The following is a 23851-nucleotide window of genomic DNA, read 5'->3' on the forward strand; positions in this document are numbered from 1 at the left end:
ATCAACAGTAATAAGAAAACATATCAACAAGTCACTTAATGAGTGAGCAAAAGAAATTAATATACATAAAAAAGATTCAGAAATTTTGATATATAAGTATAATATTTTATATATATATTTTTAACATAGAAGTATAATGCCTTATGAATTATAATATAATGTATTAATGGATAAGTTATTTTTCTAAATTAATTTAGTTTTACACTAAAATATCTACGGGAAAAATATCAGCAAAGCAACCACACCCTCCAGCCATGTCATCGCCATTTTAACCCATGACTTCTAAATTCAAATCATCGACAGACGTTACCTTCTCGTACCAGAGTAGCAGCAATTCGCTACTGCTTTATGAAAATTACTTTAAGGTGCGTGAAATCTCTCTCTGTCTCTCTCTCTCTCTCTCTCTCTCTTTCTCCTTTGAAGCTTGTCAAGTTTCATAGACAATTCAACAAACTACCATCATGCATAAACCAACCCCTCTCTGATTTCTTGAGATTGTTATCAGTATTGCTTGTTCTTTATGTTCTGATAATCATTCCATGGCTGTGTTAATTATTTGCTCTTCAAATATATACTATGCTAGTGTTAATTATGGCTATACTTTCACTAAAGTTAACACCTTTCCTGCTTTCATCCATAATAATGGCATATCAAAAGGTCGGAGGGTTAGAAATTTGAACTTTTTGACATGTGGATCTCTGTCAATTTGGGAGAAACACAAGGAAAGGCAAGTGGGTTTCGGTGGGGTTGCAGTGAAAAGCAGTCATGGATTGGTGGTAGCGAAGAGGAAGCCAAAAAATGCCTTATCCTCTAAGGAAGTTATGGCGGTTCTTAACTCGATTTTGGATCCAACTGATGCCTTTTCTTACTTTAATTCAGTTGCTGAAATGCCCTTTGTTGTTCACACAACTGAAACATGTAATCACATGCTTGAAATCTTGAGGATTCATAGGAGGGTGGGTGATATGGTTGTTGTATTTAACTTGATGCAAAACCAAATTATAAAGAGGGACTTGAACACTTATTTAATTATATTTAAGGGGCTTTTTATTAGGGGTGGCCTTAGGCAAACACCATTTGCACTTGGAAAGATGAGGGAGGCTGGCTTTCATTTGAATGCTTATTCGTATAACGGGTTGATCCATTTGCTACTTCAGTCTGGCTTATGTAGGGAGGCGTTGGAGATGTACAGAAGAATGGTCTTAGAAGGCCTTAAGCCTAGTCTTAAGACTTTCTCTGCCCTTATGGTAGCAACAGGAAAGAGAAGAGATACTGAAACTGTTAAGTCTTTGTTGGAAGAGATGGAGAGTTTGGGATTGAAGCCAAATATCTATACATACACCATATGCATTAGGGTACTTGGCAGAGCAGGGAGAATTGATGAGGCGTGTAGGATTATGAAGAGGATGGAAGATGATGGATGCGGCCCTGATGTCGTTACTTATACCGTTCTCATTGATGCTCTTTGCACTGCAGGAAAACTTGATGATGCCATGGAATTGTTTGTAAAGATGAAAGCTAGTAGTCATAAACCTGATAGGGTAACCTACATTACCATGTTGGACAAGTTCAGTGATTGTGGTGACTTGGGAAGGGTGAAAGAATTTTGGAGTGAAATGGAAGCTGATGGTTATGCCCCTGATGTGATTACTTTTACTATACTTGTTAATGCTTTATGCAAAGCTGGGAACATTGATGAAGCATTCCATCTGCTGGATGTCATGAGAAAGCAAGGGGTTTTGCCAAACCTTCATACTTACAACACATTGATTTCTGGACTTCTGAGGGTAAATAGGTTGGATGATGCTCTTGACCTTTTCAATAATATGGAAACTCTGGGTGTTGTACCTACAGCCTATACATACATCCTTTTTATTGACTTCTATGGAAAGTCTGGTCGATCTGATAAAGCTCTTGAGACCTTTGAGAAGATGAAAATTAGAGGCATAGCTCCTAATATTGTTGCTTGTAATGCATCCTTGTATAGTCTTGCGGAAATGGGTAGACTCAGAGAAGCAAAAGTTATTTTTAACAGGCTTAAAAGCAATGGGCTTGCTCCGGATTCAGTGACCTATAACATGATGATGAAGTGCTACAGCAAGGCAGGGCAAGTGGATGAAGCCATTGAGTTACTATCAGACATGTCAGAAAATCAGTGTGAACCCGATATAATAGTAATCAATTCTTTGATTAACACACTTTACAAGGCTGGCCGAGTAGATGAGGCATGGAAAATGTTTTGCAGATTGAAGGACATGAAGCTTGCTCCTACGGTTGTGACATACAACACGTTAATAGCTGGATTAGGCAAAGAGGGTCAAGTCCAGAGAGCCATGGAATTATTTGCCAGTATGACTGGAAATGGTTGTCCTCCAAACACAATAACTTTTAATACAATCCTAGATTGCCTTTGCAAGAATGATGAGGTTGATTTGGCCCTGAAGATGCTTTACAAAATGACAACAATGAATTGCATGCCTGATGTTCTGACTTTCAACACCATCATCCATGGCTTAGTCATAGAAAAACGAGTTAGTGATGCAATCTGGCTCTTCCATCAGATGAAGAAGATGCTTACCCCTGATTGTGTAACTTTGTGCACCCTCCTTCCTGGTGTTGTAAAGAATGGGCTGATGGAGGACGCCTTTAAGATTGCTGAGGACTTTGTTCATCGGCTTGGAGTTTATGTAGACAGAAGATTTTGGGAAGATTTGATGGGTGGAATCTTGACTCAAGCTGGAACAGAAAAGACTATTTTATTTGGTGACAGGTTGGTATGTGGTAGGGTATGCAAGGATGGATCAGTATTGATGCCTATAATTAAGGTTTTATGCAAGCATAAACAAGCTCTTGTTGCTCAAAGTGTGTTTATAAGGTTTACTAAGGAACTGGGAGTTAAGCCAACACTCGAATCATACAACTTTTTAATTGAGGGGTTTCTTGGGGTCCACAATGATGAAATGGCTTGGAATCTTTTCACGGAGATGAAGAATGCTGGTTGTGCTCCAGATGTTTTCACCTACAACTTGTTACTTGATGCTCATGGGAAGTCTGGGAAGATCAATGAACTTTTTGAACTATATGAACAGATGATTTGTAGTTCATGCAAGCCAAACACCATAACTCACAACATAATTATTGCTAATCTTGTTAAATCTAATAGTTTGGACAAGGCTTTAGATTTATTTTATGATCTTGTAAGTGGTGATTTCTCTCCCACTCCCTGTACTTATGGTCCCCTTTTAGATGGACTTCTGAAGTCTGGTAGACTGGAGGAAGCAAAAGAGTTATTTGAGGAAATGGTGGACTATGGATGCAGACCTAACAATGCTATTTACAACATTCTTATTAATGGATTTGGGAAAACTGGTGATGTCAACACTGCTTGCGAGTTGTTTAAAAGGATGGTTAGAGAAGGAATAAGACCAGATTTGAAGTCTTACACTAGTCTTGTTGGTTGCCTATGTGAGGCTGGGAGAGTAGACGATGCTTTACATTACTTTGAGAAACTAAAGCAGACTGGGCTATATCTCGATTCAATTGCTTACAACCTCATGATTGATGGCCTCGGAAGATCACATAGGATAGAAGAAGCTCTCACTCTTTACGATGAAATGCAGAGCAGAGGGATCAATCCTGATCTTTTCACTTACAATTCCTTGATACTCAATCTTGGAGTGGCTGGAATGGTAGAACAAGCAGGAAAGCTATATGAAGAATTACAATTTATAGGTCTTGAACCTAATGTGTTCACATATAATGCTCTAATCCGTGGATACAGCATGTCGGGAAATTCTGATTCTGCCTATGCAGTCTACAAGAGGATGATGGTTGGGGGTTGCAGCCCTAACACGGGTACATTTGCTCAGCTTCCAAATTAATCCTGATACTTTTGGGATACTCAGATGGGCAGTCATTATAGTTATATGCTGATCCATCTGCTTGTGATGCACTCGGTAATTTTAGCTTTTATTTTGAAGATTGTGAATCCTGATGTTGAGTTTTGCTCTTTGTAAGACTTCCGAAAATTTTGATGCAGTTTTTTGTTGTTGAAATGCCAGTGGATATAAGCTCACTCACATGTTCGATACTTTTTTACAGGATATATACTCCAATTGTAGTGGAGCATTTTGGTCTCACTGCAGTGCATTGAATATCATCATGGCAATGATTTTGTTTATGGTGGTGGAGTGGTGGTAGATATCTGATTACTTAGAGATCTCCGTCTTTGCTGTAATTGCCATGGCTGATTCACCAACATTTTTTCTTGTATAATGCGATCAAGTCTATTATACACAAAGTCATCCTGACTTGGTTCATGGAAACCTGTAAATATCTTAGCCCTGCACACTATTTACAAAGTTTTGTGGTGTAGTATAGTGATTGTATGTGTAAATGGCATGTCCTCCCTGTATTAGTTCAACCTGTTCAGGCTCATCATGTAACATTTGAGATACTTTAATACTTTCTTATTATCTAATACGCCAATTATTTTATGGTACTTCTGGATGCATGAGCGATCAAACCTTTGAATATTTTATGCCTTTTTGGAGCAAATTTAGTTTTCAACAGACAAACTTTGGGACAATTTTGCCTGTGTAGGAACTGCAGAAACTCTTCTGGCGAGAGTTGCATATTAACAGGTTATACAGTGGGTGAATCTATATGAAATTGTCATATCAAGCCCCATTCTGGGATTGATTTAATGTTGCTTAGAACTCTGCGAATTAGGGGCTGAACCAAGCAACAGAAGGGTTGGAAACCTTCAAAGCAGGAAACACTTTGCATATCATCCTCAAAAGGCAGAGTAGAAAGCTCTTGCCTCGGTCACTTGAGAAGTTCAATGGTTCTTATACTTTGTTCATGACCTTGGCATTCCTCATTTATAGCCTGCAATTAATTACTACGAGGAAACCAATCTGCTATTCAAACTGCAGAAAACTGTTTTCCATGAGCACACATAAAATTAGATAGATTGTCACCTGGTTAGACAGAAATTACACGAGGGAGTTCTCATCTCTTACCAGTTCATTCCTCTAATCACCTGGCAGATTTTATTTTTTTTAAAGAAACTTAGGAGGCTTGAAATCGGAAATATGACATGACATGATATGATTCATGTAACTTTTTTAGATTGAAAAAGATTGTAATAAAAATATATATTTTTATATTTACAGATATAAAATATAGCATAATTATTAATTTCTGCAATTTTTATTAATAATCTGACATAATTAATAAATTAATTATTATAAGCTAATGATAATATATTTTGGTAAAAAGTATTTAGTATCCATGTATCTGTAAGCTTGGCTACTATTCAAAAAATTTTGCCAATTTTTTAAAAGAGCATATTATCAAACATCATAAGTGCAAACCATAATTCCATGTAATTCAATTTATTAACCAACTCAAGTAGTCATTTCATTGTCTCTTCGTACATAGGTAACATGGATAATAAAATACATTTTAAGCCAATTCAACAATTATAGTGTCTCAAAAAAAAAAAATTAATGTGCATAAACAACATTCAAAAGCTAAAAATTTTAAAAAATCAAACTCAAAATTTATGTACATTTCGGTAAAAAATAAGAAGAGAAAGTTAATAACAAGCTATTTTATGGTTCAAACATATTAACAAACAGCTGGAAGATAAGAGAATTTGAAGTTATAAATTATCGTTTTATTCATTTTAAGACATCCAAAAAACTATTCAGCTTTTCAATATCTACATTCACATTTTATTCAACAATACCACAATATAAAATTTGAATCAAATATTAATAAAACCATTCAGAAAATTAAGATCAAATAATTTTAAGCCTAAACTATTTTTTAATTATTTTTTCAAATCAAACCAAATTAGATAACAATAATTTAATCTCAAATAAGATATGACTCATAAAAATTGTAAGAGCCTTTGCTAACCAAACACTCATGACTCTCCATCACCAATGTTTGTTACTTTATAATTATATAGCTTTAACATGAGACTTGAAGTTGTTAAATTGTCTTTTTTCTTAATACTAATTTAAATATTTTTTTGATTTTTAATAATAGTTGAAGCTTCACGCAACACACCCAATAATGATAAAGAAAAAGAGTTTTGATATTCTCTTCTGGTATTGTAACAACTTTAATGAAGAAGAAGAAGAAAGGGAATAAAAAATAATAATCACGAAAATGTACCATATAAATGAAATAAAAAAATCAAACAAAGTAAAAGGAAATAAAAATAAAGTAAAAATAAAAGAAAAATAAAATTATTGTATAAATGATATATTTTCAAAAAAGAAAGTATATAATGTAATTTCCTCCAAAAAATTGATATCAAATCTCATTTTAATGTATAACTATTTATTTTACCTTTCTTGAAATTATTTTTAAGGTTTTCAAAATCTTTATATGGGAATGTTTTAGTAGTTTTAGGAAATAAATAATTGAAGATTCTTTTCTAAATTTGTAAAAAAAGTTTGAAGAAATTTTAAAAATTTTGATGCTCCAAATGTATTGGACACAAAAACGTTGGAGTAAATAATAAATAAATAAACTCAATTGTCTTCTAAGGCATCATTAATTACCTCATATGAATAATTATTGTTTTATACATTGGGAAAGAATAATTATCATACAGGGGTGATTTGGTAATTTTAAGCCACCACAAAATACTGCAAGCAAAGCCATCTAAAAACAGTAGCTATTTATCTTCTGCCTTTTGTTTTTCTGCACCACTTCTCTTACATGGCATATAATAAGAACAGAACACACCCTTCTCTCCTTCCCTCTTTCTCTTTCCTTTGAACCCTTTTTTCCTTACTTTCTCTATAAAAAAAAAAAATGGCCCATCTGGTCCAAAGTTTTTGTAAGAGAAAAAACAAAAATCAAAGAGAAAAATAAAAAAAGAAAAGATTGAAAATTTGGAAGTACAAAGATAACATAACATTAAGCATTAGCATTTAGATATTAGATATGTCTTCAATTGTCCTCCAACCACAGCAGAGCTCTTCCTATCTCCAAAACACAAACCTTAATATTAATAGATCATGTTGCCATAAATGCCCTTCTCTGTATCCTCCCTTCATTATTCTTTTCTCTCTGTTTCTCCATGGGCCTTTTCGGGTTCCTACTTTTCAACAAGTTTCAGAGAAAGAGAAGACAAAGATCCAATACAATACATTACAAATACGATACAAATACGACTTTCTTTGTATAAGTTAATTACAATTAATGTTATCGACCTATTTCTTTTCTTCCTAATCTTTCTTTTCTCTCAATTTTGTTTCTTTTTGTATCTCCTTATTGGGATTGATTTGGGTTTGAGCTTTGCTTAATTTTCAAGTTTCTTATGAACAGTTTTTTAAGAATTGGGTTTGTCATCATGCTTTTTATACTTTCTGCTGAAAAATTCTTAATTTTTTGATATCCTTTTCCGAATTGGATTCGGTGTCGGTTTATTCGATTAAATAAAGATGCAATCTTTGAATTGAGTGCTGAAAAGGGTTTTTCTTTTCTTTAAAGAAAAGCCTTATCAAATTTCTGTTGATACCCAATTCCTGCAATACAATGTTGAAGAGGAATTTGAAAAGGTTGGCGATAGATTCTTACCAATCTCAATCTGTCGTTAACGAGGAAGCTAGGAAATACCAAACCCTACTTCAGGATTACTTTATATTGCAAAAGGTTAGTCTTTTCTTTTTTGTTTATTCTATTGTTTGAAATTTGCATATTCTCATTGACATGTGTTTGTTGATTATCTTTCTGTTTCTGTGTTGTGAAGTATGTTAAATGAACACACTAATTTTGATGCTTTTTAAAAATAATAGATAGTGAGCATTGTGTGTAGTCAGGCAAAATTCACCACAAGTAACAACTTGAATTCATACTTCAATTAATTGAAGAATGTTTTCCACTTCTAGGTACTTGGGTCGGATTGCCTATAATTGGTTTGTCTTGGTCCAACTATTGACTCTTTCTGCTGTTTTCTTTCTGTTTAGGAATTTGTTTCAATTAAGAAAAACTTGCAGACAACAGAGCAGAAGAGAGATATTCTGATGGCAGAAGTTCAGTATGTACTTTGCTTTCATGATTTGCCTAGATTGTTACAAGTTACAATTTGAAGTATTTAGATGTTGAGATAACTCACTCATGGACTAACCCCTTTTTCTTTTTCTGAATTTTAGGTTTTTAAGACAAAGGCATAGATATTTAATGGATGTACAGTCTGACAACCTTCAGCCGGAGCAAGATCCTGTGCCACTGCAAGATTCAGCTATGCAATATAAGGATAGTCAGGATATGGGGAAGCCGCCAAAGCCGAAGAAGAAGCCCACAAATGGTTTGACCAATGACAAGAGAGTTGTGCAGAAAAGAGTTGAGAAGAAGGAAATCTCATGGCAAGATCAGTCTGCTTCAATGGAGGTCTAGATGTCTCATACTTTTTTGAAAAATAAAGAAACTCATTTCACAGGAGAGGCATTTGCCTTTAAATAGTTGAATTCATTGCTTATATAGCATTTCATTCATCTTAGCAGTGGAAATTGTACAGCAAAGTACCCTTTTATCAGTCTGACATGGCTATCCATTTAACTTTGCAGCAATCCTATCCATAAGTTTCTTCTTTTCTCCTTTGATTCTTAAATTTGTATTTAGCAGCCACACGAGTTCTGCTTCATTGCGTCCTTGAGTGGTGGCGCCTCTTCTACCTTAGTCTCTTCAGTTGCACATATTTGGCCAAGTTATTGAAGACGTGCCTTTCTATAAGCATTGCTCTTATTTGGACTTCTATTGTCTATTAAACTATAAAGATCTTGGATGTCTTTGAACTCCTTTGTATTCTATGCTCAAAGAAGACGACAAATAATTTCAAGGACAGGGGAAGTGAGACTATTCAGAGAAACAAAGCCGTCGCCAAACAGCAATGATGCCACCCTCGAAAATCAACTATAGCGTTGATAACAATTTACTCTGAGCTTTACCAATATTTATGGTGATGGAAGAATATATACATGGTACCTTCAGAGGGTATTGGAGATGGCAGCGTTTTAAAGGAGACAGTTGAATCTGCAGAGCGGTTCTCTATTATTTACAAGACAGTCATTCCTGGCAAGTTTCTTGAACATTTTGGGGTAATGAGAATTTCGGGCTGAAATCACCAGAGTTGAGATGAATGTTCCCATGTGGTTGGATACCTATTCCGCCTTGTGTAATTACTGAGTCATCCTTCGAACACTAGTCCTCCTTTTCCCAATGGGAATAAATTTCATTGAATAAAAACCATGCAAGGAAGTTACAAGACAAAAGGATTTTGGTTTAAAAATAAACCTGGCCCATAAAATAAGGAGTCGGGCAGAGTAGGAGCCGCTTTCCAACATTAGCAAGCCACCACCTTCTGACTTAAAAATAAAAACTCCTCATTGCCGCTTAAGCACTCATTTGCCAGAGTGTCTATGCAGTTTGAAATTGCAACTCGAGAGAGCACTAGCTGTTTTTCTTTTTTCTTTTGAGGAAGCTGTAAAGGGTCGCCCAGGAGGCACTTGTAAATTACATTTTTTGAAAGAAAACTATAAATATTCTTAACACCAGAATTTTGCGAACTTATCATATGAAGCAAGGCCTAGAATAATCAAAAGACTAAAATAGATACTCGTGCTGCCGATCTGAGTGATTTACTGAATTCTCCTAACAGGTGATGCACTCAGAATTGCCATGACTAATGCTATAAACAAAGAGCTATACATGTTATATAATGTGATAATGTGGTTCAAACATAAAAGCACACACCAGCATTATGGAATTTTTCTACAAACAGATACGAGGACCCAACTTTTCAAGAAAATAGGGGGACCCTCATTGTACATTCCTTCAGTCAAAGAGCTGCACAAATGTATCTGAGGTATCAACAGCGCACAGCAGCTACTTCAATTCATTTTCTTCTGCTCTAGATTCAGCTTCTGCAGATTCAGAGTGTGAGGATTGCTCGTCTGCAGAAGCAGTGTGATGGATAGGTTTCTTGAACTGCACCAAGATCATTGTCATGTTGTCGCATCCTTCACCGCTTGCTGTTGATGGTGCCAAACACCTATCAAGTACTCTCTCACACACTAAAGAGAGCTTGCTTTCCTGTATTTTTCCAGTTTAGTAACGATCATTATTAAGATTGATGATTTAGTTAGCAAATATAGTAGCTTCTCCTTTCCATAACACCCAATGACATACTGTTATTCTCGCTAATTGCTAGCAGTTAATTACAAGATCAAATACCAGAGATCCTAACGAAAGGCCTAATTGTGCATACCGTCTTTAGTTGTTCATGAATAAAATCTACTAGTTGCTGGCTTGACAAGCAGTCCCTGAAATCATCAGCATTGAGATATTGAAATCATCAGCGTTGAAGTATTCAGAAAATTTGTAGCAACAGTTCAATTGAGTTCTCAAAATATGTTCATCGCCCAGAAATTAAGGCATTACCATATTCCATCACATGCTAACACCATAAATTCATCATCATCGCAAAGCTCAACCTAGTTAAGAGAATAATAAAGGAACAAAAAGACGAACATAATCAATAAACAACAAAATGTTTCAAGTACTAATAACAAGCTATGTCACAGCAATACCAGAACATATTTAACGGGATAAGAAATGCACTCAAACCAACAGAGTGCAGGAAAGGATAATGCACATTTCCATCTGCCAAAAGTGTTTAATTTTGTATATTGCATAAAAGAAAATATACGTACAATGTTTATATCTGGATTGGCTGTTACAATTTGCTTTTCAGCAGGCAAAAATTTGTTCTGCTTGAATTCCATGTCACCTGCATTAGACAAAAAAAAAAAATGAAAAGAGGACAAAACCTTCCCACCCTCTCTTTTCTCTCTATATGCATATTGTATGGACATGGTTACTAAAGGCGCAAGGAGCAGTTATGCGCCTGAGACACGCGAAGCGCAAAGAGAAGAAAATAAGAGAATCAAATTTTTTTATCTGATTTGGCATGCATGAGATATTTGTAAGGTCGCTTACATACTCAGATCAATGCTGGAGCTCTATAGACGCAGATACAGTTAAAGGAAATGGTAAAAGAAAACACATCTGTAAACTAAAATGTTATAGAGGTGTGCCTAGGCGCATGCCTTGTTAATGTCACCCATATTTTAGTGTTCGAGGCATAGGGCTCGTGTGTCGTGCATCTTACGCCTTTAACAACTATGTCCATGGACATGAAATATATGAATGTGAGCACCTGATCATTGCGAGCAAACATGTTTTATGAGTTTCTTCCTAAAACATAAACTATGATGTTAATGTCACCCATACTTCTAAGTTCTTTTTGCACGCATTGTTTTTAATTGGCAGTGGAAGTATAATACTTGCTCAGCAGTAATAGACCAGTTCCCTAAGAAAACCCAGAGACCGAGTCCAAAAACCCCTAAACACAAAACAAAGGACTGCAGGCTCTGTGGGAAAGAAACCGGAACCTAATTTCCTAGAATCTAGCAAGAAAACAGAGAATTGTAATCCTAAGATTTTACAAGAAATTAGCCAAAGCACCTATAGCTCTTGCAAGATTTAAACTGCCATTCACTCGTCCTGCATGTATAAAACCACCAGCCTTCAGAATCCTGTCTCTCTCAGCCTCAAGATCAGGTTTATGATCCCTAGATAGATTATAGGCCTGAAAGAAAAGAAGCTGCATTAGAATCAAGAGAAAGATTTCTGGAGAAAATATATAATACTATATATTTCTATGTCCATTTATCTGAAAACTATAGCCAGTTCCGCATCTTGCAACTGGATGAATTTAATAACTGCGTATAGGGTTAACAATACATTGCAACAGGAGGGAGAATATTTTTCTAACAGTCTTAGAAGAAAGAGCCAATTACTTACAGAAAATTGAAAATTACCTGACCCTTTCTAGATATGACACATCTAGAATCACCAGCATTTGCAACCACTAGTTGGCTGTTCCTAATAAGAGCAACACAAGCTGTGCACCCAGAAGTTGGTCCCGCAAAATCAGAGTGTGGGCCCTGATAATTGAAACCAGAGAAAGTAAAAAATAAATATTCCATGCTAGAAAGAGTATACAAGCTCTGCACCCGCAAGACTCAGCTAATTCCTTAATTTTATAAATACCTCTTCAAAAGCCCAATCGTCAGGTTGGTCAGTACTGTCACCACCCCTTGGAGACCATATCAACCCTTCTATCATGCCAGTAAACTTGTTTATTTTGTCGCCCAAAACAGCCAATTCCCGCCATCCTCTTTGTCCTCGCATCATGTCATCCATTCTGAAAGAAAAACAATACAACGGTATAAGCCCCTGAATAACAACATGATATTGACGAAAAAGGATCAAAGTTTCCAAGATATAAGACTTATACAATGGAGAAAAAGCAGAAATCAAATTAACAAAAATATCATTAAGATGAAGGTTTATCACTGATATCAAGAAAGTCCGTGATTATTATGCAAGAAAATGCTCTTTCTCACTCACAAGCTGGTTAAATGTGCACATAATATTACAGCAAATGAATAAATTGAAAATTTGTGCATCATTTATAAACTTAACCACATAACGCTCACAAAGAAACACCCAGTCATTTGGCACTGTTATTACAGAGATGATGTTATTGGACACTTTACACAGGATGCAAGGAGATTCAAGGAAAAAAAAAAGAAATAAATAAAAACGACTAAAAAAAGGAAACTCCAGTAATTGTATGAAGCAACCTGAAAAATGCTTTTTGCAAAGAAATTCCAATATCTCCAGATGCATATGCTTCACTCCTAAGAACCTGCTGATGAAGAAACTTGGCACAGAACTTTGCAACTACTTTACCTGCAAGTTAGCAGAACAAGGTTACCACCGATATATATTACCACCACACTGCGGTAGTCTGTAGGCATAATAGTAAGCATATTGAAGTTTCTCCGAATTAAGAAGCTATCTCTATAATACGGACAATATGAAGAAACAGAAGCAGGAGTCCTAGGATGAAAAAAAGACCTCCATGACTCATCAGTAAATTAACCAAAAGTCTAAATCTTAATTAAGAAATTGATTGACTTCACATTCACCACATCACATGCTTGGCTGAGTGTCAAGGAACTTAAGCACCATTTGAAACATAAGCAAGTGAAAAATGACAATAGAGATTCATTAATTTCAAGAGCAAACACCAATGAGATCATTTGATTAGGTAATGAACATATCTTGAAATCAACCAAAAAAAACTAGTAAAGGTTCACAATCAAGAGAAAAACACATTTAATAGAGCAAGACTGTGGAGTACATAGAAAAATACTTCAACCTCCAACTCGTACCTCCATGGCCATCATAAACACCAAAGAACGAAGTGGAAGCATCCAAATCAGGTAATGCAGCATGCTAAGCCAAAAAAAATGATAACAATAATTAAGAGAATATCATGATGAGATTGACAAAGAAAATGAACTGTAAAGCACCAAGTAATCAGATATGTACTGGAATTGCCAGAAAGGCACTTCACATTCAGACTGATAACATGTTGTATTAATTACTCACAGCATCTTCCATCGTTGCGCGCCAACCTTGCATGGATGACAAACCAAATCTGAGCCTATCACTCTCACCATCCTCTGAGGATTTTTCTGTTTTGGGAGTGCTCAGATATACACCCATCTTTATCTGAAATGTGAAAGAAGATTAGATTGACAAAGCAAGACCGATAAAAAGACCAAAATATGATGTATGTATCCGACAGCTTCAGCAAGAATAAATGAAAAATAACAATCTACAGCACAAATAATAACTCCTACCAGTAGTTCAGACTCTGCTCAAATATTTATTTGGTTACTGGAAAACTGAACTTAGCTCATGTAACATAATTTTTTGTTTATCTTGTTGTATAAGATCTAAACATAAGTTTCAGGTAAACTGAATTACAACCCTCCCCCCAATCACATTTTTTAGAGTATTTTCAAAGGCAAAACATTTATGTAACAAGGTTTTTGAGCTACCAAGCAAGAATTAAATCAATTGCTAATATGCATAGAGACAGAATTCAGGGCAGCCTAAGACGAGCAGATGGTTATAAAAAAAATTTAAAAAAATTTATCGCTCCCCAAATCGCCAACAGACACCTATATACATATAATGACTATCAATCAAGATCTAACATCATCTAAAAATCAAATAATCACAAGAGACCCCAAATAACGATTTGAAATGCAAAAATTAAATAAGACATATAGTCAGATCAGATAACATGGGTCAAACAAAACAAGATATAAATCCAAAAGAGAAGCAGTTAAAGACGGTCAAATATTAGAAAAATAAAAGAAACGCACATGCTAATTTGAGCCCCACCGTAAAAACACAAACTTCCCATGAACAGAAACCTAATTTTTCCTTAAAGAAGAAATAAAAAGAGCAATGACCAAGTCAAATTTAAATGAAATGATCCGATAACACAAACAATTAAGAAGATATTTAATATCCATAGATCTTGAAGCTTTCTGTACCTGCTCAACTGAGGCTTGAGAAAATGAAAGCTAGAATCAGAATTCAGAAGCAAAACTTGAAAAGATTAAGAATCTTGGGAACTGCAGTTGTTTACTAGACTAAGTAAGACCCATTAGAACAAGCAGAAAATCGGATAAGAAAAACCAAGAATTGGGCGACAAGAGCAAGAAATCAAGAAAAAAGAAAACGACACAGATATAAATGTATGTGATAAAACAAATATAATTGAAACTTTCTTGAAGAAAGGTGATATTTTTGAGCTCTGGTGACTGTTGGTAGACTAAAGGGGAAGTCTTTTGAATTTTTCCTTTTTATTATTTCAGTTTTTTTTATATATAAATACTTTTCTCAGCTTCTCTGTCTGTCTGTGGAAAGTCTTGATTGCTTTGCTTCCTTTGTTTCTCACTCTATGACTATGACGTCAGGGGTTAATTCGGGAAAAATCAGGCGGCGTTTCATTTGATTTTTAACTGTTTTACAGTTTGGGGAGAGATTTGTCGATAGATAAGCTTCTTTTGTCTGTGTCATGTCAGCAACAGCCAACAGATAATAGAAGGTTGTATTTGAGGGCTATTAGCTGTCTTGATTTGGGAATTAATTAAGGTTTAATGATATTAAATTGATTCTTGTTGATTTAATTTAGTCCAGCAGTACCTTTTTTGGAACTTAATTCTCAACAATCCTGTGAGTTTTAGGAATCTAATCTCTCATTCCCACATATATGAATCACTAATAAAATAATTAGAACAAAATTAGGATATTCTTTTTTTATATATTATATGATTTCAATTGGCAAAATTATCAATGTCTGGCTCAATTTTATCCACACCAAACTCAAGTAACAGGCAATTACATTGAATGACAGTAGGCCATGTTTGAAAGTGAAAGTAATACTCCTTTAAATATCAGTCGGCCACCTCCAAAATATCTCCCTAAACAAACATCACTGCAAAATTAATATTGTAATTTCTTTATAAGAATATGAGGAAAACGACGTCTGATCCCTCTTAAGATCGAGAATTTATTTTTATAATTTATACATAAATATCTATATATTAATATTCATAATTTAGTTTTTTCCTACTGGACAAAATATAATAATGATTATTATTATTATGATATAATTGGCAACATGATTATTATTATTTAATTATAATGTCAATCACAATATGTAATACATTAATGGAGTAATAGCCAAGATTATGTGTTTATGATTTTTTTTTAATAATTGAATAGTTTTGATCTTATTTCTCACAGCAGAGGGACCATTTAATCTCATGATAAGTTTGGCCGGCATTTAATTTCCATTTTGACTTTTGAGACGAACATTGGCGATTAAGACACTTTTAGCAAATTAAGTTATTTAACTCACAAATTACAATTAAGAACCATATGATTTTGAAAAGATTAAATATATTCCTAATAATGTTAATTAGTTTCCATTATTCATTGCTGAATAGTCGCCTATGTTATATTTTCTCTAATTCTATTATTTCACAAGAAAGAAAATAAAATTGCACAAGTTAGACGCCCAATTATATTATGAATCTGGGTTTTTATTTGAAATGAATAAAATTATAAACTGTTATTATTATTATTAATAATTTTATTATATTTCATTCATGTCATGTGCTACCATGGAGTATTAATTTTATAATATAAGGCTAAATGAATTTTTTAATATTGAAATTTATTTATTAATTTATATTTTTTAGAATATTTAAATATTTTTAATATGTTCACATGTACTATTATAAATATTTAAATGTTTCTAAAAAATAAAATTTAAATATTTATTTATTTATTAAATTAAATAAAAAAATTAAAAGTGTTTAAAATAATTTTAAAAATTAAATTAAATATTTATTAGATTAAATTGAAATTATCATATGCATTGTGCCACGTTGTGAAGACGTAGGACAGGGTTTCTACTAGTTTCTGCTGTTATTTCTTGTCAGGCAAGTGAATAAATAAAGAAAAGGATAGTACTAATGGGTCCTGAGGGAGTCATGGCGCTTTCTTGGCTTTATTAAACCCGGTTTTAAATTACGGTTGGTAAAATCTTTTAAGAAAATTAATTTCTTTTAAATTTTATAAACATATTTTTAAAGAAAAAAATCAGTAAATTAGGAAAAATAATTATAATTCAATAATAGAAATTCTAAATTATAAAGTTGGAATTAAAAGAAATAAAAAAAAAATCAGTCTACTAAATTAGGAGAAAAAAACATCTAAATCCATTATTTTCACACCTAAAACTTGCTTTCAAAGAGAGGATAAGATAAGACCCCCTTTAGTTACAGCCACAATTAAGTTTTGTTTGATAATGAACAATAATTTCAATGTTTGAACACTTTTATCAAAGATAATTAAAGAATTTGAAAGAAAAAAAGCAGTATACAAAAATATCTGTGGGCTAATTACAGTAAACATATTACTTTAAGAAAAATTAATCAATGATGGCCACTAACAATCATCAACCGTATATAATAATAATTGATCCGCCTAACATTGGTAGCGACTTGGCATTTGCCAAGTGGTGGAGGCTCTACAGTGTTGAGCTATTGCACATATGAAGTATCTTCTAACAAGAATTGCTACTTTTGGTCTTATCATGTCACACCCATCATGAAGTGGCTTCTTAAGTACACTGAGCAGGCTTGCCTAGTGTATGGTCCTCGGGGATGCCACCGTAGTGGTCCGGGTTGGGTTTCACCGAGGGATTAAAGATTTTAGATTTAAATCTTTGATTGAATCATATCTCCAGTCCAGAGGTCAATGTTCTGGTGACGGATTCAGACTCGATCCAAATTAGCTCTGGTTTTACAGGAGATAAAAATTTATATGATCACTTTTTATGAGAATTGTTTCCATAGATTGTCCTCTTACTTTTTAGGTGTTCAAAAAAACACAAATAAAGAAAACCAGAGCATGTTACAGTAGGCTGAGTCGTGTCATGTCATGTAATGGAAATATATTAGCAGCATTTATGTTAAACTTTTGCCCACTTCACCAGCCAAGAACTTTTGGAATCTTCCACTCACTTCAATTACACTGTATCCAGCAGTTTTAACAATGCCTGTGCTGTTCATCATCTCCCTCCATCTGTTTGCTTCTTCCCAATTACCACACGATGCATACAAGTTTGAGAACATCATCAGCTCACCATCACTAAGGTAATGAGCTTTGGAACAAACTAGCTCTATCACTCTTTCACCAGTCTCAAGATCCTGATAAATTATACAGGCACTAAGCAAAGCACCTAGGATGGATTCTCCTGGTTCAAATGGCATAGTTTCAATTACCTGAAGTGCAAGAGCAAGATGCCCACTCCTGCCAAGAAGGTTAACCATGCATCCATAGTGCTCCAACTTGGGGGATATTCCAAAGTCCTCTTGCATGGATACAAACAATTGACAGCCCTCTTGCACCAAACCTGAATGGCTGCAAGCATTAATTATACCAATGAAGGTAATATCATCAGGTTGTATATGGTTTTTCCTCATCTTCCCAAATACTTTGAGAGCAGCATAGCCATGACCATGAAGTGCAAGCGCAGAGATCAAGGCGTTCCAGCAATAGATATCTTTAACTTGGGATTTACAAAACACATGTAAACCTTGTTCTATGCTTCCACATTTAGAATACATATCAATTAAAGCTGTTGTGACATGGGGACTTGATACAAGCCCATTATCAATAGCATATATATGGATTTTAATTCCTGTTCCCAATGATCCCAAATGGCCACAGGTAGATAAAACACTAGTCACTGTAAGATAATCAGGTATGTAATTTGCGGTCTTCATTTCTTCGAACAAATCAAGAACCATACCAAAATGTTCACTTTGTAAACATCCTGTTATCATGGTATTCCAAGTAACAGTATTTTTTACTGGCATTTCTCTAAACAATGCAAGACCCTTCTCCATATCTCCAGCTCTGATATACGCTGATATCATTGAGTTCCAAGAAACAAAATCTCTCACTTCCATTGAATCAAAGATACTCCTAGCCAGCATTGCTTCTCCTCTGGTTGAATACCCAGAAATCATAATATTAAAAGATGAGATGTCCTTTAAAGGCATCGAATTGAACAAATTAGAAGCATAATCCATCTGGGCATTAGAAGCATATGCGTCTAACATAGAATTCCAAGCAATCAAGTCTTTCACAGGCATAATCTCAAACACTTTAAAAGCATCACCAATGCAATGAAGATTTCCGTACATGTTAACCAGAGCAGTTTGGACAAAAGCATGGGCACAAAAACCAGTCTTTATGGTCTGGCCATGAAGAGCAAACCCAATTTTAGAGGCACAAATCCTCCCAGCTGCTTTGAGTAAAATAGGAAATGTATAGTTATCAGCATGAAAGCCAAGTTCTTGAACTTTCAAATAAGTCAAAATAGCTTGTGCGCCATTACCCATATGCATTTGCTTCCTGATAATCTCATTCCATTTCTTAACTTCTGAGGAAGGCAAGAAGTAGTTGCAGGCTAAAAGTGGCATTTCTATGCTTTCCAAAAAGTAATCCCCTTCTTGTCTTCTCCTAGCTTATATATCTGTGTCTGAATCCAGTTGCAGAAGAAAAGGAGATTTGTAGCTTTGTACTTGCAAAATAAGTCATTATGGAAAAAGCCTAGAAAATATTCTTTTAAGGATAAGATGAAAGCTAAAGAACAAAAAAGACATCATCTATAAGAAAATTGGGTCTCTGATGGCAAAAATTCCATCTTTCCTGCATCACAATTTACAATCTAATATAATAACCGGAAAACCACAGCAGAGGCACATCTTTGTTTGTCTAGATGACAGGTATATCTGCGACCTGTGGTTTGAGAACCTGTCTTGTCTTTTTAATATTTAGATGTGTTGGTCACCCTCCCTTCAGTTCAGAGCTAGGATGATAAAAATAAACCGAACATCTAAACATTGTTGGGTGACATTAGACTTTCTGTAGAATCACAAAAAATGATCCATTTTTACTCTTAACCCACAAAACAGGAAGTAGCAAAGTTTCTATTTGGATATCACATATACATCGGGAGGAAATAATTAAATGATTCGATTAGCACCAATTTCACCCCGATTTCTTCAATTCTTTCAAAATAATAATATCTCCTTTCAAAATAATAATAATAATATCAATTAAGATTCTATTTTATTTTTGATTCTTATATATTTCTTTATTGCTAATTTTAAAGTTTATAGTCTCTAGCCAAATAGAAAATACCCGATTGATATTATTATTATAGTTTTGTTTGATTGTAGAATTTCAAAATCTATAAACTTAATTTGATTTATGAATGCTGAGTTTATAGATAGTCTCACTTTCATTAAGGTTTTAAGTGTATATAATTTTTTAAAAATTTATACTTAAAGTAAATAATTTATTTAAAATAATAAGTTTAGATTTTAGAGGCTAAATTTTCTAATATTTTTAAAATGATAAATCTATAATAAATTCGATTATTATTTGAAATTTCTCAAGCTGAGTTATTTTAATTAAGAAATTTTGAGGTGGCTTTTTGGTTGGCTTAGTGTTTTGATGGCCGTTGCGCTGTGTGTATCAGAAAATAATTACTCTGGATTCTCGTAACCATTATCGCTAAACCATGTGGAATATTTCTGTCCACTAAACAAATCTCATTTAAGTCAAAGTTGCAGTCTTTTTCCAGTTACTAATAGCTTCTCGAAAGCACTTTGGAACCTCCAGAACCAGAAATCACTCCAAGCAAGACTCACAACATGGCTTCTGTCCCCCTCTCTTCGCCTTTTCAGAGTTTAACCCACTTCAAAATTAATCCCAATTCTGTTTATTCCTCTCCTTCCATGGCTTTCTTTGTTCCATCAGTCAAATCCTCACTCGGGTCCTCTAAATCAGCTTTTTTACAACATGGGTTCTCTTTGCAATTGGCAACTTCTTCTGGGTTCTTCTCAAAGGCTCGATCTTTTTGTGTTTCTGCAAGAGCAGCTACTGAGAAATCTATCCATGAGTACACTGTAAAGGTATGCTTTTTATTCTTCAATTACTATCTGTTTTGTCCTTTTTTTCTTTTCCTTTTTCTTTTGTAGTTATCTATACAAATTAGGTATCTTATTTTTAATTTTTTGTATTTCTTTATATATATTGTATGGTAGAGAATGTTTACTATTGGATCTTAAGTCCTATCTTATTTGTTGTTGATTCTTTGTTTTTCTTCCATTTGCAAAATGGTCTTTTTATGCTTACAATAAATGAAATTTTCATGCTCTCGTAAGACGCAATTGGCAATGGACTGCAGCATGAGGAATAACTTTTCACTTGCACAATACAGGACATTGATGGGAAAGACGTACCGCTCAGCAAATTTAAAGGGAAAGCTTTATTGATTGTCAATGTTGCTTCAAAATGGTAATAATTTTAAGAATACTTCTGTCTCTGAAATAAATAATTGTACATTTCAAGTTTTTTTTTCTTTTATAATCAATATTGGACTCCTGAGATCTTATTGGAAATTTTGCTTGGCACTTTAGTGGTTTGACATCCTCAAATTACACAGAACTCTCACATCTTTATGAGAAGTACAAGACTCAAGGTAAGCGAAATTCTAAGAAGGGAACACCTAGAAGTCGTTGTAATTATTGTAACTGGTATTTTTTCTGGAGATTTTCTTTTTGCCCAGTTAAGTTCCTTGCAAGGGGACTATTTATGCTTTGAATTAGTGTCGCTTTGTAGTTTGGCATCTGCTTCTTTCCCTTATCAATCTGAGCACCTTACGGTTAGCATCTCGTAACTTTCATAAGATCTGAATCAAAAGCTTCAAATGAAAGTATTGAAATAGAGGATTCTATTAGTGTATTGGGAGCTTGGTACTCAAACTGAGAAAAACAAACAAGTTTTTCTCTACTCATTCATGTTTAAAATCAATTTATGTGATTTCCTCTTGACATTTTAAAAAATAAATAGGCAATCTGATGTTAACATCTGCACCCAACTTTAGTATATCCTTTGCATATGCATGTGATATCCTCCAAACTGTAGATAGTGAAAATATGCAAGATATGGCTGGCTTCTAGCCTTTTCAAAATTACAGCAATTGTCATCATTGTCACATTGAGAAACAAGTAATGATTTAATAAAACTATGCAGTACAGGACTCCAGATTATTGATATTCAGGTATCTTGTATAGTTCACTTAAGCTATTGACGTTTCCATAATTTTTTTGAAACATCTTAAAGGCTTCTAAGAGAATATTCGTTTTCTTATTAATTGTGTGATTTACACCTCAGGATTTGAAATTCTAGCTTTCCCTTGCAATCAATTTGGAGGGCAAGAGCCCGGGTCAAATCCTGAGATAAAAAATTTTGCTTGTACCAGATACAAAGCAGAATTTCCGATATTCGATAAGGTATGTACTGTGTAGTAGAACTCCCTTTCTTTCTAAATTCTGATATAAGTATTGTAGAGAAGAACTAGTCAAATACTGGTGATTATGGATAACAGGTGGATGTGAATGGACCAAATACAGCTCCAGTTTATCAATTTCTCAAGTCAAGTGCTGGAGGATTTTTAGGTGACCTGATCAAATGGAACTTTGAGAAGTTCTTGGTGGACAAGAATGGTAAGGTCGTGGAGAGATATCCACCGACAACATCGCCTTTCCAAATAGAGGTATATTTCTTTTTTTACTTTAAAAATTTGGACATCTTTGGCACATTGGTTCCTCTGAATTACCATGAACAGTATGAAGGGGTGATGCCTTTGTGGTCAGGATGCAGGTAGAATCAGACACTGATGAATAGAAACACAAGATCTACATATGAGCTTGCCATGCATTACAAGAAAAAATGTCTTTTGCAAGTTAAGCAAGAAACAGCTTCTAAAAAATAAACTTTATGATATCATTAATCAAATTCTCCCCTTCTACAGAAGGACATTCAGAAGCTTGTTGCGGCATAAATGCTGTTGAGACTTGAAGCTGTTGTTAGATTGGCTGAAGAGGATAATAAAATAACTCGATGTATGTAAATCTCTGCGCTAGGCGTCACAGTCTACAAGTTTCTTTCTGTAATAGAGTTCTTACATAACTTTTTTTTTTTAACCTTCTTAAATAACTAGAGGAATTGAGAAACTATTTGTGCTTGTGTTGTTTGTTCATCATTATATCATTTCTTCTTCTTCTTCTTTTGGCGCTGGAAATAGTAACATCATTGTAATACTGATAAAGAAGCATTCAAGATTCTGAAAGTCAGCAGGCCTGCGTTATATATCTTTCTGAATTCTAACAAAGTTATTCGGTTCCTCCTGTTAACATAAATGGCTTACTCTATCTTACGGATTGAGCCGAACTGTGCATCTTGGTAGACGTATCACTCAATTGAGGCATTTTCTTCTTGATCAAGGAAACATTATATCAACCAATTGATATTAGTAATGTTAAATAGCATGCAAACTTTATAGAACATGAAATTACAAAGTTGGGGCAAAAAGTTTACCGTTGGATAACTAAATTTATTTAGAATTCCTGCTTGTGGAGTGAATGCGTGGTGAAAGCAGGGCAAATGGACACCATTAGTATTTTAATTAGTTAGTCAATGAATTAATTAATTACTAATTGGCATTACAGTTACTGAAGTTTAAATTATTAAAACTTAGTGACCTGCCAATGATTTTCTTTGTAATACTAATCAGAAACTTATACGTATGTAGTTATTTTGCTTAAACTTTAATTGTTAGACAGCCTAATCCACTTTCAATTCAATGTAGCTTTTAAATGCTTCAATAATGGTGAAATTAGATTATTTTTAGATTTTTAATTTTTTTAAAAAAGAAAAACTGGATTAAGTATAAGCATTTTCCGTAAGAAAATAAGCAACAAGTATTTCTATAAAAAACACCATCAATAAATTGAAAAAAATTTAATCTATAAATTAAAATACATTTAAATTTTTTATTCTCTCCAATTAGCATTTAATTCTATAATATATTACAATCCTTCATCCTTACAGGGTATCATTTGTACCATATAGATTATAAAAAGTTTTTTTTGACACAGAGAAAAATAAATACAAATATCATTATAGTTGCTTTAACAATGAATAAAAATGTGTGATTTGCCTTTGGTTTGCTCAATAATGATAGTGAAAATATGAAGAAAAAAATATGCCTAGACATTTTATTCTATGGATAAAGGATCTAATTGATAGAGGAAGCATCGTAAACATCAATTAGCAAAGAAGGACACAAAATTGAATTTGTTGAAAAGTCAAAAACAAAAAATTTAAAATTATAAAGACAGATCCTTTCCAATATATGTGATTTGCTAATATATATATAATTGGAAATTTTGAACTC

At 33.9% G+C, this 23851-nt stretch overlaps 5 protein-coding genes across 10 annotated transcripts; 3 read left to right on the forward strand and 2 right to left on the reverse strand.

The window, feature by feature from the left end:
• Nucleotides 1–210: 210 nt before the first annotated feature.
• On the forward strand, nucleotides 211–4509 carry LOC8274176 (pentatricopeptide repeat-containing protein At4g31850, chloroplastic). 3 transcript variants are annotated; one of them, XM_002515372.4, is made up of 3 exons: nucleotides 211–365; nucleotides 658–3956; nucleotides 4102–4509. In XM_002515372.4, the coding sequence occupies exon 2, from the start codon at nucleotides 822–824 to the stop codon at nucleotides 3879–3881; it is 3060 nt and encodes a 1019-aa protein (XP_002515418.3). In that variant the 5' UTR covers nucleotides 211–365; nucleotides 658–821; the 3' UTR covers nucleotides 3882–3956; nucleotides 4102–4509. The 3 variants fall into 3 exon arrangements, with proteins under 3 accessions (XP_002515418.3, XP_015572560.2, XP_015572559.2); XM_015717074.3 differs by lacking the exon at nucleotides 211–365 and having other exon boundaries at nucleotides 372–4012; XM_015717073.3 differs by lacking the exon at nucleotides 211–365 and having other exon boundaries at nucleotides 372–3956.
• Nucleotides 4510–6733: 2224 nt separating this feature from the next.
• LOC8274175 lies at nucleotides 6734–8617 on the forward strand. Its single transcript, XM_002515371.4, has 3 exons — nucleotides 6734–7680; nucleotides 7995–8065; nucleotides 8181–8617. Exons 1-3 carry the CDS (start codon nucleotides 7564–7566, stop codon nucleotides 8422–8424), a joined length of 432 nt encoding a protein of 143 aa, XP_002515417.1. The 5' UTR covers nucleotides 6734–7563; the 3' UTR covers nucleotides 8425–8617.
• Nucleotides 8618–9718: 1101 nt separating this feature from the next.
• On the reverse strand, nucleotides 9719–14834 carry LOC8274174 (probable protein phosphatase 2C 11). Of its 2 annotated transcripts, XM_015717057.3 has the most exons (12): nucleotides 14511–14834; nucleotides 14337–14397; nucleotides 13552–13674; nucleotides 13332–13395; nucleotides 12738–12846; nucleotides 12142–12295; nucleotides 11910–12035; nucleotides 11554–11677; nucleotides 10740–10816; nucleotides 10468–10520; nucleotides 10295–10349; nucleotides 9719–10119 (listed from the first exon to the last, which is right to left on the reverse strand). In XM_015717057.3, exons 3-12 carry the CDS (start codon nucleotides 13666–13668, stop codon nucleotides 9913–9915), a joined length of 1086 nt encoding a protein of 361 aa, XP_015572543.1. In that variant the 5' UTR covers nucleotides 13669–13674; nucleotides 14337–14397; nucleotides 14511–14834; the 3' UTR covers nucleotides 9719–9912. The 2 variants fall into 2 exon arrangements, with proteins under 2 accessions (XP_015572543.1, XP_002515416.1); XM_002515370.4 differs by lacking the exon at nucleotides 14337–14397 and having other exon boundaries at nucleotides 14511–14833.
• A 2634-nt stretch (nucleotides 14835–17468) lies between these two features.
• On the reverse strand, nucleotides 17469–19560 carry LOC8274173 (pentatricopeptide repeat-containing protein At2g45350, chloroplastic). The gene has a single exon (XM_002515369.4). It carries the CDS (start codon nucleotides 19020–19022, stop codon nucleotides 17499–17501), a length of 1524 nt encoding a protein of 507 aa, XP_002515415.1. The 5' UTR covers nucleotides 19023–19560; the 3' UTR covers nucleotides 17469–17498.
• A 551-nt stretch (nucleotides 19561–20111) lies between these two features.
• On the forward strand, nucleotides 20112–22680 carry LOC8274172 (phospholipid hydroperoxide glutathione peroxidase 1, chloroplastic). 3 transcript variants are annotated; one of them, XM_002515368.4, is made up of 6 exons: nucleotides 20112–20522; nucleotides 20831–20907; nucleotides 21030–21091; nucleotides 21787–21905; nucleotides 22001–22168; nucleotides 22269–22522. In XM_002515368.4, exons 1-6 carry the CDS (start codon nucleotides 20262–20264, stop codon nucleotides 22290–22292), a joined length of 711 nt encoding a protein of 236 aa, XP_002515414.3. In that variant the 5' UTR covers nucleotides 20112–20261; the 3' UTR covers nucleotides 22293–22522. The 3 variants fall into 3 exon arrangements, with proteins under 3 accessions (XP_002515414.3, XP_015572526.2, XP_048227594.1); XM_015717040.3 differs by having other exon boundaries at nucleotides 22276–22522; XM_048371637.1 differs by having other exon boundaries at nucleotides 20119–20522; nucleotides 22427–22680.
• The last annotated feature ends 1171 nt before the right edge of the window (nucleotides 22681–23851 follow it).

This window comes from Ricinus communis, chromosome 3 (assembly GCF_019578655.1).
Source record: "Ricinus communis isolate WT05 ecotype wild-type chromosome 3, ASM1957865v1, whole genome shotgun sequence".
Lineage (NCBI taxonomy): Eukaryota > Viridiplantae > Streptophyta > Magnoliopsida > Malpighiales > Euphorbiaceae > Ricinus > Ricinus communis.

Bases quoted from the DNA above. Each gene is read 5' to 3' on its own strand.
- LOC8274175 (XM_002515371.4), top strand. From the start codon at position 7,564: ATGTTGAAGAGGAATTTGAAAAGGTTGGCGATAGATTCTTACCAATCT. The intron at 7,681-7,994 runs GTTAGTCTTTTC...CTTTCTGTTTAG, and splicing joins ATTACTTTATATTGCAAAAG to GAATTTGTTTCAATTAAGAA. The intron at 8,066-8,180 runs GTATGTACTTTG...TCTGAATTTTAG, and splicing joins ATTCTGATGGCAGAAGTTCA to GTTTTTAAGACAAAGGCATA.
- LOC8274174 (XM_015717057.3), bottom strand. From the start codon at position 13,668: ATGGGTGTATATCTGAGCACTCCCAAAACAGAAAAATCCTCAGAGGAT. The intron at 12,296-12,737 runs GTTGCTTCATAC...TTTTTCTTTCAG, and splicing joins TTGCAAAAAGCATTTTTCAG to AATGGATGACATGATGCGAG. The intron at 10,120-10,294 runs GTATGCACAATT...GGAAAAATACAG, and splicing joins TTCATGAACAACTAAAGACG to GAAAGCAAGCTCTCTTTAGT.
- LOC8274176 (XM_015717074.3), top strand. From the start codon at position 540: ATGGCTGTGTTAATTATTTGCTCTTCAAATATATACTATGCTAGTGTT.
- LOC8274173 (XM_002515369.4), bottom strand. From the start codon at position 19,022: ATGCCACTTTTAGCCTGCAACTACTTCTTGCCTTCCTCAGAAGTTAAG.
- LOC8274172 (XM_048371637.1), top strand. From the start codon at position 20,262: ATGGCTTCTGTCCCCCTCTCTTCGCCTTTTCAGAGTTTAACCCACTTC. The intron at 20,523-20,830 runs GTATGCTTTTTA...TGCACAATACAG, and splicing joins TCCATGAGTACACTGTAAAG to GACATTGATGGGAAAGACGT. The intron at 21,906-22,000 runs GTATGTACTGTG...TATGGATAACAG, and splicing joins AATTTCCGATATTCGATAAG to GTGGATGTGAATGGACCAAA.